General features: G+C 47.9%; 1 protein-coding gene across 1 annotated transcript in view; it reads right to left on the bottom strand.

Moving 5' to 3' along the window:
• The window catches only part of CNTN6 (contactin 6), a 158,615-nt gene that overhangs the window by 42,729 nt on the left and 100,632 nt on the right, over positions 1 to 15,254 (bottom strand). Inside the window, exons 8-11 of the mRNA XM_081106269.1 lie at positions 11,768 to 11,952; positions 9,413 to 9,549; positions 7,793 to 7,922; positions 6,504 to 6,654 (exon numbers count right to left, since the gene is read on the bottom strand). Of these exons, the coding sequence (XP_080962395.1) occupies positions 6,504 to 6,654; positions 7,793 to 7,922; positions 9,413 to 9,549; positions 11,768 to 11,952 (603 nt within the window). The remainder of the gene's footprint in view (positions 1 to 6,503; positions 6,655 to 7,792; positions 7,923 to 9,412; positions 9,550 to 11,767; positions 11,953 to 15,254) is intronic.

Here is a 15,254-nt window from a genome sequence, read left to right as displayed (position 1 = left end):
AGACTGGCTTCCACACAAAGGGTTTGAATTTTACTTTTTTTAAAAAACATATTTTTATTGATTTCAAAGAGGAAAGGGAGAGATAGAAACATCAGTGATGAGAGAGAATCATTGATTGGCTGCCTCCTGTACGCCCCACACTGGGGAAAGAGCCCGCAACCTGGGCGTGTGCCCTGTCCGGGAATCGAACCATGACCTCTGGTTCATAGCTCCACACAACCACTGAGAAACATTGGCCGGGCTACTTTTTCAACTGGATCATAATCTCTGTCCAGACAGCAATCCTATTTCTATCTGGTTACTTCTGTTATTTATGTCCTGCATGCCCGCCGGCGTCTGCCCGCAGGTGTGGGTGTAACCGTACACCTGTGTCCTGAGTAAGGCTTATTTTACTGTAAGCACACCAAGTAATCACTTCTTTAACCCGAATCAAACCAAGAACAAAAGGTTATTTGTCTAAACTGCAATAATAACTGACCTTTTATGCCTATGAAATCATTGCTATTGAATACTTATGTAAACTTTGGAAGATATAAATGTCACTCGGAAATTACCGAAGAGCAGGAAAGTGACTGGACACCATGGCAAGGTGAAGTGTATTCATGTTTTGAAAAGGTATTAGCTGCAGGCTCCTCCCCAGCCCTGGTTGGGGCATGTGCGGGAGGCAACCAATAGATGTTATTCTCTGTCTCTCCCCCTCCTTTCCGCTCTCTCTAAAAATCAGTGGAAAAATATCCTCAGGTGAGGAGTAACCAAAAAGAAAATAAATAAGTAAATAAATAAGTGGGCCGAGCACTTGCGTCTCCTCAGCCGTGAGTGGAGGAAGAGCTGGGTGTTTCAGTACAGGGAGCCGAGTTCTGGAAGAAAAAGTGACTCGCTAAAGTTTGTAGCTTTTAAGTAATAGTTTGCGCCAAACCAGTGTTTTCTCTTATCTCCGGAGCTTCTCTTGGGAGCAGAGAGGGAGAATTTATAAAATTCGATTCCCCTCCCTGCTCCCTGGAAGGGCCTCACAGCCGTGGGCGTGGCTCTGGGAGCTGTGTGCCCACCTGCTGCCTCCAGGAATCACAGGTGAAACCCAGGGACAGTCTGCGACCTCCCAGCCCCTCCGCACGGAGCTCACACCTTTCCGTGTAGGATGCGCTGCAGGAATTGGTGGGAGGGGCTGCGTGCTGGGGGAATTCTACTTAGTCCTCTCTGCCCTGGGTTGAAGCTATGGGATGTCATCTCCCATCATCAAGAACTGTCTAACCCAGGGCAGCTGTGGGCGGCGGTGGCAAGTAAGGGCAGGTGGGGGCCGGTGGGGGCCGGTGGGGGCAAGTGGGCCTTACACCTTTCCTGAGCAGAGCTGTGGGAGCGCGCAGTGGTGCTGCTTGCAGCCTGCCCATGGTCAGTGCCCAGCCCGGAGAGGCCGGGGACAGAGCCAGGAACGCTGGGTGACGAGAAGGAAAAGTGAGGGCCAGACTGACGGGCACCCTCGGGATCTGGGCTTGTGATATCTTCGCGGGACGGAGGCAGCGGCAGCAGATGGCGGCTGACATCCCTCCTGACATCTTCGCTTGTATTCCCTCGCAGGGCCTCGCCGTAACAAGGCTCTCAGGAGCCGCGTGTGAACGATGTAAAATTTCATTACACAGAGGCAGCGCGGAGGGGAGGCGGGAATGAGCCAGGCATTATGCAGCCTGTCACTCTCCCTCGAACACTGGGCATATGGTTCGTTGTCCTCCTTGATATCATGCTACCTGATGTACTAAGCACGATTGCATTAAGGAGCTGGTGATACAAAATACAATCAGGTTTATTTGCTGGTTATTAGGGAGCTCTGCCGGGGAGAGAAAGGGGCGGGGTGGCCGGCCTACTGGCAGCCATATCCTGGCTGCAGCTGCATGGAAGAGGCACGTGTGGATGGGGTCTTGATTAAGGCTGAGCACTAGGGGGTAAAGGCAAGAGAAGAAAGCATGGTGGTGATTTAGAAAGGAGGCATTGGGTGCCGGCCAGTTTGGCTCAGTGGATATAGCATCGGCCTGCAGACTGAAGGGTCCCAGGTTCGATTCCTGTCAAGGGCACATTCCTCAGTTGCAGGCTCAATCTCCAGTAGGGGCTGTGCAAGAGGCAGCTGATCGATGATGTTTCTCTCTCTTTGATGTTTCTACCTCTTTATCCCTCGCCCTCTCTAAAAATCAATAAAAATATATTTTTTTAAAAAAGGAGACGTTGAGAGACACACAGAGCAGGGTCAGGGGGAAGTGAGCATGCAGTGCTGGCCCCTGGCTCCAGGCTGCCAGCATGCTGCTCAGGCAGGTGGGCCTGAGGCTCCCGGAGACAGTGGGGCAGCTCCATGCAGGGCAGTGGGCTCTGTAACGAAAGGAAGGACCGTCGGGTTGATCAAGTGGCAGGATGAAGACAAGCTAGTTTATCCTGGTCCCTCTGTGTGTCTGTGTCAAGGGCCTCCAGACAGGTCTGCCCAAAGGCACCTTCTACCCATGGCGAGAAGAAAGATCGAGTGCTCCCTCAATGACTACCACAGAGAACAGCCTGCTCCCCTCTCGTCCTGTCTCCTTCCCCTGGTCTCTGCTTTCCCTCCACTCTTCCTGACTTCTCTCCATGCCCCCGCCCCCAGCCCTGTCCCACCGTGGAACCTGGGCCTAAGAGGGCGTCTCGGGCTAGAGTGCCTGGGGATGGAAGTAGAGAGGGCCCGCCAATTTTTTTTGTTAACCTTCATCCGAGGGTATTTTTTCTTAGAGAGATTGGAAGTGAGGCGGGGGAGAGAGAGAAACATCTATGTGAGAGAGACACATTGACTGGTTGCCTCCTGCACAGACCCCAACCGAAGCTGGGGATCCAGCCTGCAACCGAGGTGCCTGCCCTTAACCCTTTAGTCCACAGGCTGACGCTCCAGCCCCTGAGCACACCGGCCAGGGCAGGGCCCTCCCAGTTTTATTCCTTAAAGGCAAAAGTACTAAATAAGCTCCTTTACTAGATTCCATGCCACCTAACTGGGTCCGCTGTTCCCACTGGTACATGGGTTTGCTAAGGCCAAGGCCATGCAGCGTGTAAGAGTATCATTGATGTAGGATGATCCAGGCTGAACCCCGATGGCAGATCTGGGTGCAACTACCCATAATACTCTCTGAGCCGGGGAGGGGTGGGGAGTGTGTTTAATGCAGTTGGCTCCTAGGTGTCCAGCGTCCGCTTGGTAAAGTCTGTGGCCCGTGGTCCCTTTCTGAGACCAAGGGCCAAGGGACAGAATCTCTGTCCTCCAGGGACCCGATTCTTGGGGAATGAGCTCGGCCTCATTCATGACGTCTTTGTCCCTGGCTCTCTGTGGTAAACGTGGTACAAACATACCCATGTGCTCTGTGTCAACTTCGTTTATCAGAAATGCATCGGAATGTGACAAAAAGGGTCCTTAAATTTTTTGGAATATTGAAAGTGTCTGGTATACTGCCCAGCATACAGGAAGCACTTAAAATGGTTATTTTCTTTATGAATGCCCATTTGCCTGACATATTGCTGTGTGTTATTTTATTTATTTTGGGAATTAGGGAGAACTGGGATAGAATTGAGGTGTTTTAGGAACACGAGGAAGAAATGTGGTAGAGTACTTATGAATTCAGTTATTATACCTTCAACAATAGAAAGCATCTCTCTCCCTCTCTCATTGCTGCCGTTCTGAGCTTGTATGCCCACTTGGTTAATGTCCCTTCAGAGGACACATCTAAGCTGTGTGTCCAGGGCAAACACTTCCTGGTGAATGCCCCAGGGATCACCGGGCAGACGGAGATAAATCCAGACCTTTGGTTTCTGTCTTCACTCGCTAAGTGGATCCACAAGGGAAAAAAGAGCCATTAATCAAACTTGGCAGGTGTGGGCTTGGTGCCCCGATCACGTGCGAATGCCCCGAGAACTCAGCGTCATCTGTGTCCTCTGACTTTCATGACAGGGGCTGCAGTGTCACCAGGCGGGGAGGTGAGGACCTGTCCTGGGGTTCGCATTAAGGCTGGACCCCAGCAGTAAACCCACCCAATCACCCTGCCCCCCCCCCCCCCCACACACACACACACTGCCCTGTCACCAAGTCTCATACAACCATCTGAGAGGAGCACGATTTTCACCATTTTTCAAGTGACTCAGCAAAGGACCCGTGAAGGGAAAGGACTGGCTGGGCCCAGCCTGTGTGGCTCAGTAGTTGAGCATTGACCTAGGAACCAGGAGGTCACAGTTCGATTCCAGGTCAGGGCACATGTCCAAGTTGCAGGCTTGATCCCCAGTAGGGAGCGTGCAGGAAGCAGCCGATCCATGATTCTCTCTCATCATTGATGTTTCTATCTCTCTCTCCCTCTCCCTTCCTCTCTGAGATCAATTTTTTTTAAAAAGGACTTGCTGGAAGTTATCGACTAAGTGAGGAGCAGAGTTGGGACTTGAATGCAGATCCTCAGACTCCATTAACTTTACAGAAAACTCTTCCTTAGGAAAGGATAATGTGTGTGGCATAGGTGGTCAGCTCAACGCCTTATCCACATGTTTCCCTAGTTTAGCAGTTGGGCTAGAATAGGAGCTCATTAAATATTTACAGAATGAATGAATGAACACATCATGGACCTATTAATTATTAAATGAGTTTTGGGTTTCACTTTAAGGCAGGTGGACATAAGCAAAACAAAGTAAATTCTGACATCCATTGATTTAGTGACCCAGCAAATGTCTACTGACACTCCTCCATGCTCCAGGTTTATGCTGGTGCTGGGCCTCATGCGGTGAACTAAAGATGGGGCTCAGGACCCTGGGGGTGCTTACAGTTGGCATTCAGGGCTCTGTCACCCCCGACCCATCCAGCCAGATCATGCCACCTGTTGTGACAATTCTCAGAAATGACCATGTTTGGCTCAGTCACTTGGCCACTTGGGCAAATTCAGGATCAGGGACACAATTATCACTAGGACAGAATGTGCCAGTACACCTGCCAGGTGAACGGCTGCGTTGATTTCAAATATGTGATCTCTGTTCCGACATCACTGCCTAGGATAGTGGTTCATGCTTCTTAAAGGTGCTTTCCTATCATTTCATCTTCAATAAATCCCGGAAACAGTGACCTCAGAGGGAACACGTGGGCCAAGGTCAGGTCACTGGCCAGTGATAGAACTGGGACCAGAACCCTGGTTTCCCATTCCCCCAAGGGCTCTGTGTCGAACACCCCACTCTCTCCGAAGGAACACACCCGGGCCTTCTTCTGTGGGTGTGTGTCTGTGTGCTGTCGACCTATTTCAGCTGGAGGAGAACTCGGGCTCTGACAGCCGTCACGGGGACAGCCCCCTGAGGCAGAGCTCCTGAAATAGCCCTGGCTTCAGTCGTGCACACAGGCTGGTAAGAACATGGGAACCACACTGAGAACTGTTGCTTGATATGAAATTTGGTTAAATCCTTTGATGACAGCCCTTTGGAACATACGGAGTTGAGTAGTTCCCATAATCCACACAGCAGGAAAGGCCCGCGTGGGGACGGGAGACCTGGCCTCACGCCGTGGCCTCGTCCCTGACTGGCTGTGGTGTGCGCAGTCTCGGTTCACACAAGAGTGGAGGAAATTGCCTACATATATCTATGGCACCATTTATATAAGTAGGCAGTGCAGTGTGATTCCTTTAAATAGGCGTCTTTAGAGCCCTCTCAACCATCCCCAGGTAGTTACGCTTTATTGGAAGCAAGAGTTAGTGACAATGACATTTCAAAGTAGACAGGACCATGTAGAAATTTTATAACTGAGAGTAAAAAGGTACTTTTCCCTGTACAGGTATTTCCAAGGTCAAAAACTAAAAACCCACCCTCCCTCCCTCCCACCCTTCCTTCCTTCCTTCCTTCCTTCCTTCCTTCCTTCCTTCCTTTCTTTCTTCTTTCCTTCCTTCCTTCCTTCCTTCCTTCCTTCCTTCCTTCCTTCCTTCCTTCCTTCCTTCCTTCCTTCCTCCTGTCCTCCCTTCTTCCCTCCCTCTCTCCCTCTCTCCCTCCCTGTTCTCTCTGTCAGAGCTCCCCTGGCAACAGGAATCTCCTCCACATCTTTTGGGAGGAAACCACTTGCTTCTCGGGAGCCTCTCTCCTTGGCTCAGGTGCGGAGCTCATGCTGTGGGGAGCGGACACCTGTGTGACCATTTGAAAGACACAGGCCAGGTGTGTGGGTGTGAGTCTCCCTCCCCTTGTGCACCACTCTTCTTCCTCCACGGCAGGGGGCAGGGAGAGGGGGTCAGGAAAAATCTACAGGCCGGATAGAGGAAGAGGTCTTAAAGGAGTTTTGAAACTATATCTATTCCAAGCCCTGAATGTACTGCAGCCACATACACAGCCTGTCTCAGCTCTGGGAGGCTCTTTGATGTTTCTGCCATGTGGGCACTTCTGAATACCCAGATAAGCAGTTGTGGGTTACCATGTGGGAGGGGATTTGGAAAGACCTCACAAAGCAGGCATTATATTCCCAGATATTTCAAACAGTGAAAACACACAAACAAAGACCCACTCACCTTCGGCTGCGCCCCAGGCCCCGCGCGCCTCGGCTCCAGGAGACGGTGGCCCTGGGGAAGGCCCGTGGTCTGCACTCAATGGCAACATCCCCGCCAACTTGAACCACTGAAGTTTTTTTAATGGGATTTTTGGAGAAATCAGGAGCTGAAGCTAAAAAACAAAATGTTTAAAAACCTGTTGAATCACTCACATAATTAACCTGCAGGAATGCGAGCCATATGCAGCGGTCGCCAACCTTTGGGACCTCATGGACCAGCAGTGGTCCGCAGACCCCAGTTGTCGACCGCTGCACCAGAGGGACTGTGCTTAGCTTCCTCTCCCTGCAGCCTCAGGCTCTGCACTGTGGGAATGCTCAGTAAAGGTCTGCTGAGGGAACGAGCCATCGTGGTAAGAAGCAGGGGGACTGTGGGAAACTCCACCAATCCTGCACCGTGGTCCCTGGCTGGGTTCTGGTCCCTGACATAAAGGGGATGCTGCAAGGACTTGGGATTTTGCTCTTCCAAGGAGAGGGAGAGACACGTCAGTCCCATGGCCTCTCTCATCTGCCTCGAACAGGGACTTGATGTTGGCAGCTACAGCAGGCATCCCAGAACCACAAGGCTGCAGCCTGAGGAACGTGTAAAGAATGACACCCTGCCCAGCCGTGTGGCTCAGTGGTTGAGCGTCAACCTATGAACCAGGAGGTCACAGTTCGATTCGTGGTTAGGGCACATGCCCAGGTGGTGGGCTTGATCCCCAGTAGGGGGTGTGCAGGAGGCAGCTGATCAGTGATTCTCTCTCATCATTCATGTTTCTGTTTCTCTCTCCCTCTCTCCTCCTCTCTGAACTCAATAAAAATATATATTTTTTAAAAAAAGAATGACATCACCATGGTGCTGTGTCAGGCTCAGCCATCACCCCTGACCTTCTCCTTAAGAGATAAAGGAACCCCTGCTTGTGAAGTCACTGTAAACTTTGATTTCCTTTCCTTGGTTTTATTTTTATTTGCACCTGAAAACATTCCTGCTGGAACTTTCTGCATTATATTCAAAACCTCAGCTGGGACAAGCTTTAAAGGAGCCTCTTGGTTGGGTGGGCCCAGGGGTGGCGCCTCCGGGAGCCCTGGCTGATTCCCTAACCAGAATAGGAATCACCTACATTTTTCAAAAGCTAACTTACCAGTAGACATTTCCCCATTGTTTCAAGGGAAAGCAATTTCTGAGTCACAGAAGAACTGGGCCAAGATTCTGTCTAGTCACGTCTTGCTCAATCTCATTCTGAATCTCATGGTTATACATGCAGGCCTTACCTAATACTCTCAGCTCCGCGTTTGCATAGATTGTGTGGTGTTTGTTTTCGGCAGCGCACTGGTAGACACCGGAGTCAGACACATTCAGCATAGTTATGGTGAGTGTCCCATTTTCTACTTGAATTCTTTCCTAATAAAAAAAGGAGTCATGTAAAGAGGCTGGATGTTAACGCGGGCGTTCTCTTCATCAGGGCCGATTATGAACCGTCTGTGCAATCGCTGTGCTATGATGCGAACTGATGCTTATGAAGATGAGCCGCGTACACAGAGGGACCCCGAGCAGCTTCCTGACGTTAAGAAAAATGGAAATATGCCCGGTGTCATTTTAGTGTACTCTGTTATCTCATTCCTGTGGAAATTGGCATGATCTACATAGAGTGTATGTTACATTCCTTTATATAGGATCTAATTTGGAACACATCACCATTCCAATTATTCCCATTATTGACTATATTAGTCACGGATATCTGAGTTAGAATGGATCCTTGCCTTCTCATCACAAGGTCTCAAAAAGACTTGGATGGATCACTCGGGAATTTTCTAATTGCGTCATACGTAGCGGGGGCTGCATTTCTCTTCTGCAGCCAACTATAAGGTGAGCTTACACAGCCCAGACCCATTAAAGATTCCCATTTGGGGCGCAGAGTGACAATTTTGAGTGCAAATTATGAAATCATTTCACATTGCAAACACAACCCAAAACGAACTATTTCAAGGTCCCTATACCATCCTCTGAAGAGAAACAAGTCGGCTGAGGAAATGGAGGGTGTTCTGGGCGGAAGGCATGCAGGGAAGTCCCAATGAAGCCAGAACAGAGAGCGTCATTATGTTCGGCCTCTAAACAACAGATGTCTTTTTTTTTTTTTTTGTCTCTGGCTGTGCCTCCATGTGCAAAGCAAACGGGAGAATTAACACAATGATTTGGATAATTTGATGCGAAAGAAGCAGCTCTGCCTCACTTTCTGTGGAGTGTAGAAGAACGCATGCGTGAGATTGGAAAATGCGGAAAAACAGGGTTAGACAGTCGTTGGTTTTCACGAAAGCAAGATACTGGGTATGATGAAGACCTGGGTCCCAGAACCAGGTGGACAAAGTTCAGAATACTGATCCCAACATTCCCTAGCTGCTGCATGGCCTTGAACAGTGGCCAAACTTCTCTGAAGGCAAATTTCTTCATCTCCATAAAGAAATAATCAGTGTGTCTCTCCTAAGGTTGTCATGAGGATATAATAAAATAAGGCAGGGAACATGTAACAGGGCCTGTCTCAGAGGAGAGTTCAGTAGATATGAACAATGATGGTGATGGTGATGGTGCCCGTGATGGTGATGATGGTGATGGTGATGGTGATGATGATGGTGATGCCTGGATGTAAATCTAGTGCTGACAGTACGCGGCTCTGCAAGTAATGGTCTTCTCTCCCCTTAGTCTCCTCAGTGGGAAAAATGGGGACATTATTAATAGCTCCTTTGAGTTTGTCTAAGGATTAAATCAATTAGTATATCTAGAGTCTGTTATGTTCCCCAGCACCTACTGCACACTCCATCAATGTTAGTATTGTTCCTGTTTGTGACAGTTTCCCCACCAGAGCAGGGAGTTTTCATATGGACACCTTTGCTTACCTCTGCACCGAGGCGCTCACCATTCTTTAACCAGGTGTACCAAGGCCGGGGCTTTCCTCTGGCTTTGCATTCCCAAAACAAGCTGTCGTAAATGGACAGGTATGTGTCCTGGATTTTTTGTTCCCATTCTGGAGGGGCTGTTCCAAAGAAAGACAGAGCAACCGTGTGACAAGTCAGTTGGTTATCGAGGTTCCCTGCTCCGTGCCAAGGTTGGCAGCTACCAAGGGCAGCTGATTCGGTGTGGAAGCACCGGACAGGCTGGGTCTCCATGTGGGGCCACAGAAATCGTGCTGCAGCTCTCGGTGGGCCTCTGACAACTTGGGGTGTAGGAAAAGGTCCAAGTGCAGAACGAGGCCAGATAATCATTCCAGGCCAAGTATTAGTGCGTGGGTCAGATTAGAAAATGTAGATCCAATCTGAACCCTTTGTGTGCAAAGACCACCGATTACACTTGACCTGAATTAACTAAAAGTAAGTGTATCTGTATCAGACATAATTCAACACAGTAGCTGGAAGTATAACTCCAATCTGAGCCTCATCGTATTTTAGTTGGAGGATCACCCTTTCCCTCACCTACCCGCCCCCCTCGTTCCCCCTCGTTCCCCCTCCCCCCCAATAAAACTCATGCCAGGAATAAGGACTGTGGAGTGGCTATGGGTTCTGCACCTAACTTAGTCCTGGGCATGCATTTTCCAAAACCTTATCTCTAACCAGAGGCTGTTCTACATAGTCATGAGGCAAAGGTCACCTGGGATCGTGGATGTGAACGTGTTATTCAGGGGGAAGGTAGGATTATCCTGGCTGTCACTCAAACAGGTAGGGTATGAATTAATGTTTTGAAGCCAATGTGGTTTGGTGAGATCCCCGTGAAGGGGTGTAGGTGGCCGTGCTGAGGATGGAGGGCAGGTGGGAAGAGCCTCGTTTAGGAAAATTGTTCACAGTTCTCGTCTTAGACCTGACAAACATGACCTGTGAGAGCTTGCTCAATTCACCTAAGGCTTCCTACCTGTAATGTCACTGAAAGTTATTTCTGCCTCTTATTATTATGAGAACTACAGGAGCTTGTGTTTATGAAAACTTCTATGTAAGCTAACATCTACTGTATCAATGTAGGAGGGATCGCTTTACTATTGATTTCCAATTTATAGATATCTCCATCTTCTGCTCAATCTCTTGGTTTTATCTTTGTCTACTTAACAGAAAAGTGAGAAATCTATTAAAAACTAGCCCATGCTCGAAAGCCTGGTACCACTCAAAAACTCCCAGTCACATCCTCATTATTTTATTTACAAAAGATGCTAGATTCCAGAGACTTTACTTTAGGAAGAAGGAGCTATTGGAAAGAATAAATGCAGAAAGGTAAATACACATACATGCAGGCGTACAGAAATAATCACCAGGGAATCATGTTCTATATATAACATAGTAGTTTTCATTCCAGGTTAAAATTGAAATCCGGGAGGAAATGGGAGCTAATATAACCGAGGCACATTACCTGGTCCCCACAGGACACTCGCGTGGCATGCCTATGAGCTGATATCAATACTTCTGACATGGCTAGTTATCAAAAAGGCATTTTTCTCCAATTACTTTATCGATGATTAGTAACATGTCATCTACAAACATGTCATAGAGAAAGGCATTTTGGGCCACGTGTAAATACAGTTTTCAAAAGTTTTCTAGGACAGATATATTAAATTTAATACAGAAGGTGAGGGAATTTGAAAAGCAAATTCCCTCACCTCTGTATTTTGGTAATTCTGTGGTCTATTTTATAGTTTATTTGATGAAAAAATCAGTGACTTCAATGCAAATGTTGTATCTTGGCTGGGATGGGAGAAACATAAAGACAGCCTTTAGGGAATATGCACGTTTATCATCTCTCTTATATGCACAAGATATTGTGGTAACTGAGGCAAACCTATTTTTCAATGAAGTAATGACTGTGGTTTTCTGTTACCTACGTACAAGTAGGCAATGTCTAGGAAACAGAAACGGATATTGACAACTACACTCAGCATATGCTCCTGTCCCTTGTCACTGTCTCCTCCTTCTGTACTTAAAGGAAGTCCCAGGCTACCGCTGACTGTCCCACGGGAAGTAAGTGGATCCCATGGTGCTTCAGGTTATACAGGTCTGTGGCTTCCACAGGACACAGCTGATCTTGCCACGGCAAGTAGATTAAGCGACGGCATGCACAGACCACGCTGAGACTCGCCTCCTGCAACCCAACCCGGACACGTGGCTTCCTGGCCTGTCCCCGGGCATGTCTCCAGAACGTGCTCATGGCCATCACAGTTTACTACACGGGACGGCACCAGATACCCGCATGCACGTGACATTCCGTGAGCTCACCGTAGAAAACGAGCCGGCCCTTCGCCAGGTTCCTCCCGCGCAGGTTGCCTGCAGTGCATTCGTAGAAGCCTTCGTCTTCCTGTTGAAAGTTCGGGATTTCAAGGGTAGCCTGGGATTTGCTGTACTTGACTTTCCCTGGCAACGGGCTTCCGTCCAACCTCCTCCAACTAATATCGGGGACTGGACTGAACAGTTACACCGCGTTAGAACACGATCCGGCTGGGTCTTGTGACAACAGGGTAAAATGGGAGTGTCCTTAACATGAACTCTCAGGGAAACCCTCCAATGAATCACCCCCGAGGCTGGCGTGCCCGTCATGCGGCCACTTGCATTCACTCCATCAGCGCTTGTAACACCTCATTCAGGGCCTGCCACCCGCAGTCACGGTGCTCTGACCAGAGAATGAATTGCTGAGCAAAATAAACATGTTCTCTGGCCTCACACTGCTGACAGACTAGTGGAGTGACGTGCCATAAACAAATAATAAAAAATGAATCTATTTGTAAATTGCAGGAACGTAAACAAAGGGCATAGGCTGCAGAGATGGCCCTGAGATGATATCAATTTAAACACATTCAAGAAATTGCCCAAAGGACATGGCATCTCAGAGGAGGCAAGCTCTGTCTGTATTTGTGGATTCTAAGAAAGTGGTAGATTCCTCTAAAGCTAAATTGGTCCCAGCAGGCACCTGAAGACGTGGGTGATGGGTGAGCTAGATTACCAAGGGGATCAGTACTGTGAATTGGGAGAGCATGCCCCATGAGCCTCAAAAAATACTCATCACCCTGTTTTACAAAAAGTGGAACAACAATAATCTATGAATCACTGAATAGTACCCTGTCTCCTGTTAGAGAGAATGTGTAAAGAGTTCCTTTATTTATAGGAATGTAGTTTAGTATCATAGATCTGATAGCTTTAGTCTAATGTGAATATACTTTTAATATGTAAACTTAATATCTGACAATGAAGAGTGAACTTAGGAATCTGTGGCTTAGAAGACCTCACTTTTACATGTTTAATATAAAGTCACAACAGGACCACATTCTCTAATAATCTATAATAATAAAAGTGTAATATGCTAATTAGACCAGATGTCCTTCCCGGCGAAGCCAGGGCTGAGAGGGAAGCCGGGGGCCCCGGATGTCAGAGGGGAGCCGGTGCCGCAGCCGGGGGGAAGGAAGGCCTGCTCTTGCACAAATTTCGTGCATCGGGCCTCTAGTATTTATAAAACCAATCCCCATCCATTTACATTAAAGTCTCTCCCTTTCTCCAGGCATGCCCCTCTTCATTCCCTTTGAGATTGACAGGTGATCTAAACATTTATATTTGATATGTTGTAAATTGATACTAATATCATTATTTAGCAAAGCCAAAGTGTCAACTTTGTAGAAGAAACAGGATTTTTTTCAAGTTGACAAAAGTGACGCGGGAGAAACTTCTAACCACGTGAAAAGTGGTGGCCAAGAGTCTGTGGAGTTTGAATGGGGAGCCCACTGCCAAAAGTGGGTGGTGATGACCCAGAGAGGCCTCTGAGAGAGCAAGGACCTGCCGAAGACACTGTCGGCGTAGAAAGTCATAGAGGCTCACATGTTGTCAGAAAACCTACTCTGAGTCGATGTTTGATTCCATCTATTGTTTCAGAATTACCAGATAGTTACAAGCCTTGAATTTTAACACAAAATAAAATCACTATTATCATAAATTTAGTTTCTGTCTTTTTGAAAAGCCTTGCCCACTTAGCACACAATGAGATTGACATTTTAGTAAAATGGCATATTCCTGCCACAGTTAACCTCAGAGAACTGGTTTTCTGTCCATTCGCTTTACGGAATACCAAACTGGCACACATGAAAATGAATTTCTGCAGGAGAATTTGTGCACACAGAAGGATCATCACCTGGTCTGAACTCTGTGCTAGATGCAGAGCTGTCCAGTTTTTAAACACACGTCATGCATCTGTGAACATGTGAGAAGTTCTTAGCCCTGGGTTGGGAGGCCTTGGATGTCTTTCATTCTCCTCTTTCTGTTTATCTCCATTTTCCATTATTTTCCTTCAATGAGCATGCATTACCCATGTAATAAAAAATTCTAAGAATATTTATTTACAAAGGGAGATAATAGAGGCTGTGATATTTGTGTGAATGCCCAGCCTTTTATCTCTTTGTGCCAGTGCATCTCTGAGGTTTATGACAAAGACACGCGCTGTATCCGACTAGAAATGGTTGTGATCACTGGCATTCGGACAAAAAATAATTTCAGTAGAGAGTACTTTCCATGCTTATATCACAGTCCATTAGTTTGATTGTGAAGACAGAGCTCAACTTTTAACCTAACTAAATATCTAAATCTCTGAGCCAGTAACAGAAGGGTTTGATATTTAATGATAATGATCGTAACACTATCACAACCAATAGCTACTGATTACTCAGCACACACAATGTGCTAGGCACTATCCACATGGATGACCTGTACATATGATTTCACTGTCTCTCCCTGTAACTAAAAGCAGTGGAGCTGGGGTTTGTGTCCCGGCTTCTTTGCCTCACACACCCCAACGCCATTGTAAGACCCTCCTCTGGTAGCTCTGACATCTATGGATTTGCAGAAAGTGAGTTTCCATGTGATGTGGGGGCAAAAAGGACAAGTCCCACCAACCTCAGCTATTCTGACTTTCCTCCGCCCCAAGGAGCTCAGTGATGCCACCAGTCTCTCTGGATGAGCATCACTCCCTGGACGGATGAAGTGGCTGTCCTCTACAGCCGGGGTGGGGAACGTCCAGCCTGCGGGCCGTCTGAGGCCCAGAAAGTCATTTGGTCTGGCCCTGCCAAGGCATGAGGGATGAGTTAGTTAAATGTTTGACCTAATATAGCAGGTTAATTTTTAGGTTGATGATTTTGCATGGCCCACGGATGATGTCATAAATATCCAAATGGCCCTCGGCAGAAAAAAGAATTCCCCACCCCTGCTCCACAGGGACCCCATTCCAAGGGGAGCAGTGCAGGAGGGAATGTCAGTGCCCCTTCAGGTCCCCAAGCCTCCCAGATGCCAATGGCTCCCACCCTCAAGGTCAGCACCCACCCCTCTTCCTGACAATCTCCTTCCAGCTGCCTGAGCTGACAGAGCACGTGATTCAGGTCCTGTGGCCGCTGTCACTGGTCCACCAGGGAGCCACGGCCACCCAATCAGGCCGCCAGACAAGGTTCTGGGATGGCTTTCGGAAGATCTCCGGAAGAGCAAATCTTTTTTCATGGGGATTTGCCCTCTTTTTTCCTTAAATTTAAGTCTTATCAAGTGCATACTGTGGCCACATTTCCTGTTAACAAGTTTCCAGTGGGAAAAATATCAAGCAGTTTTGTAAGATCCATAGATACTATTTAAATGTTGAGATTGTGGTCAGATTTGTTACATCACTGCTAAGCAAGAAGGCCGGGATTCTGTTTGACTGGTAATGGGACTGTATATAGAGTCAGAGAGAATTAATGCAAAT

Source organism: Myotis nattereri, assembly GCF_964212035.1.
Source record: "Myotis nattereri genome assembly, chromosome: 14".
Taxonomy (NCBI): Eukaryota; Metazoa; Chordata; class Mammalia; order Chiroptera; family Vespertilionidae; genus Myotis; species Myotis nattereri.
Note: the sequence above shows the minus strand (reverse complement) of the source record. Positions and strands in the feature narration are given on the sequence as shown.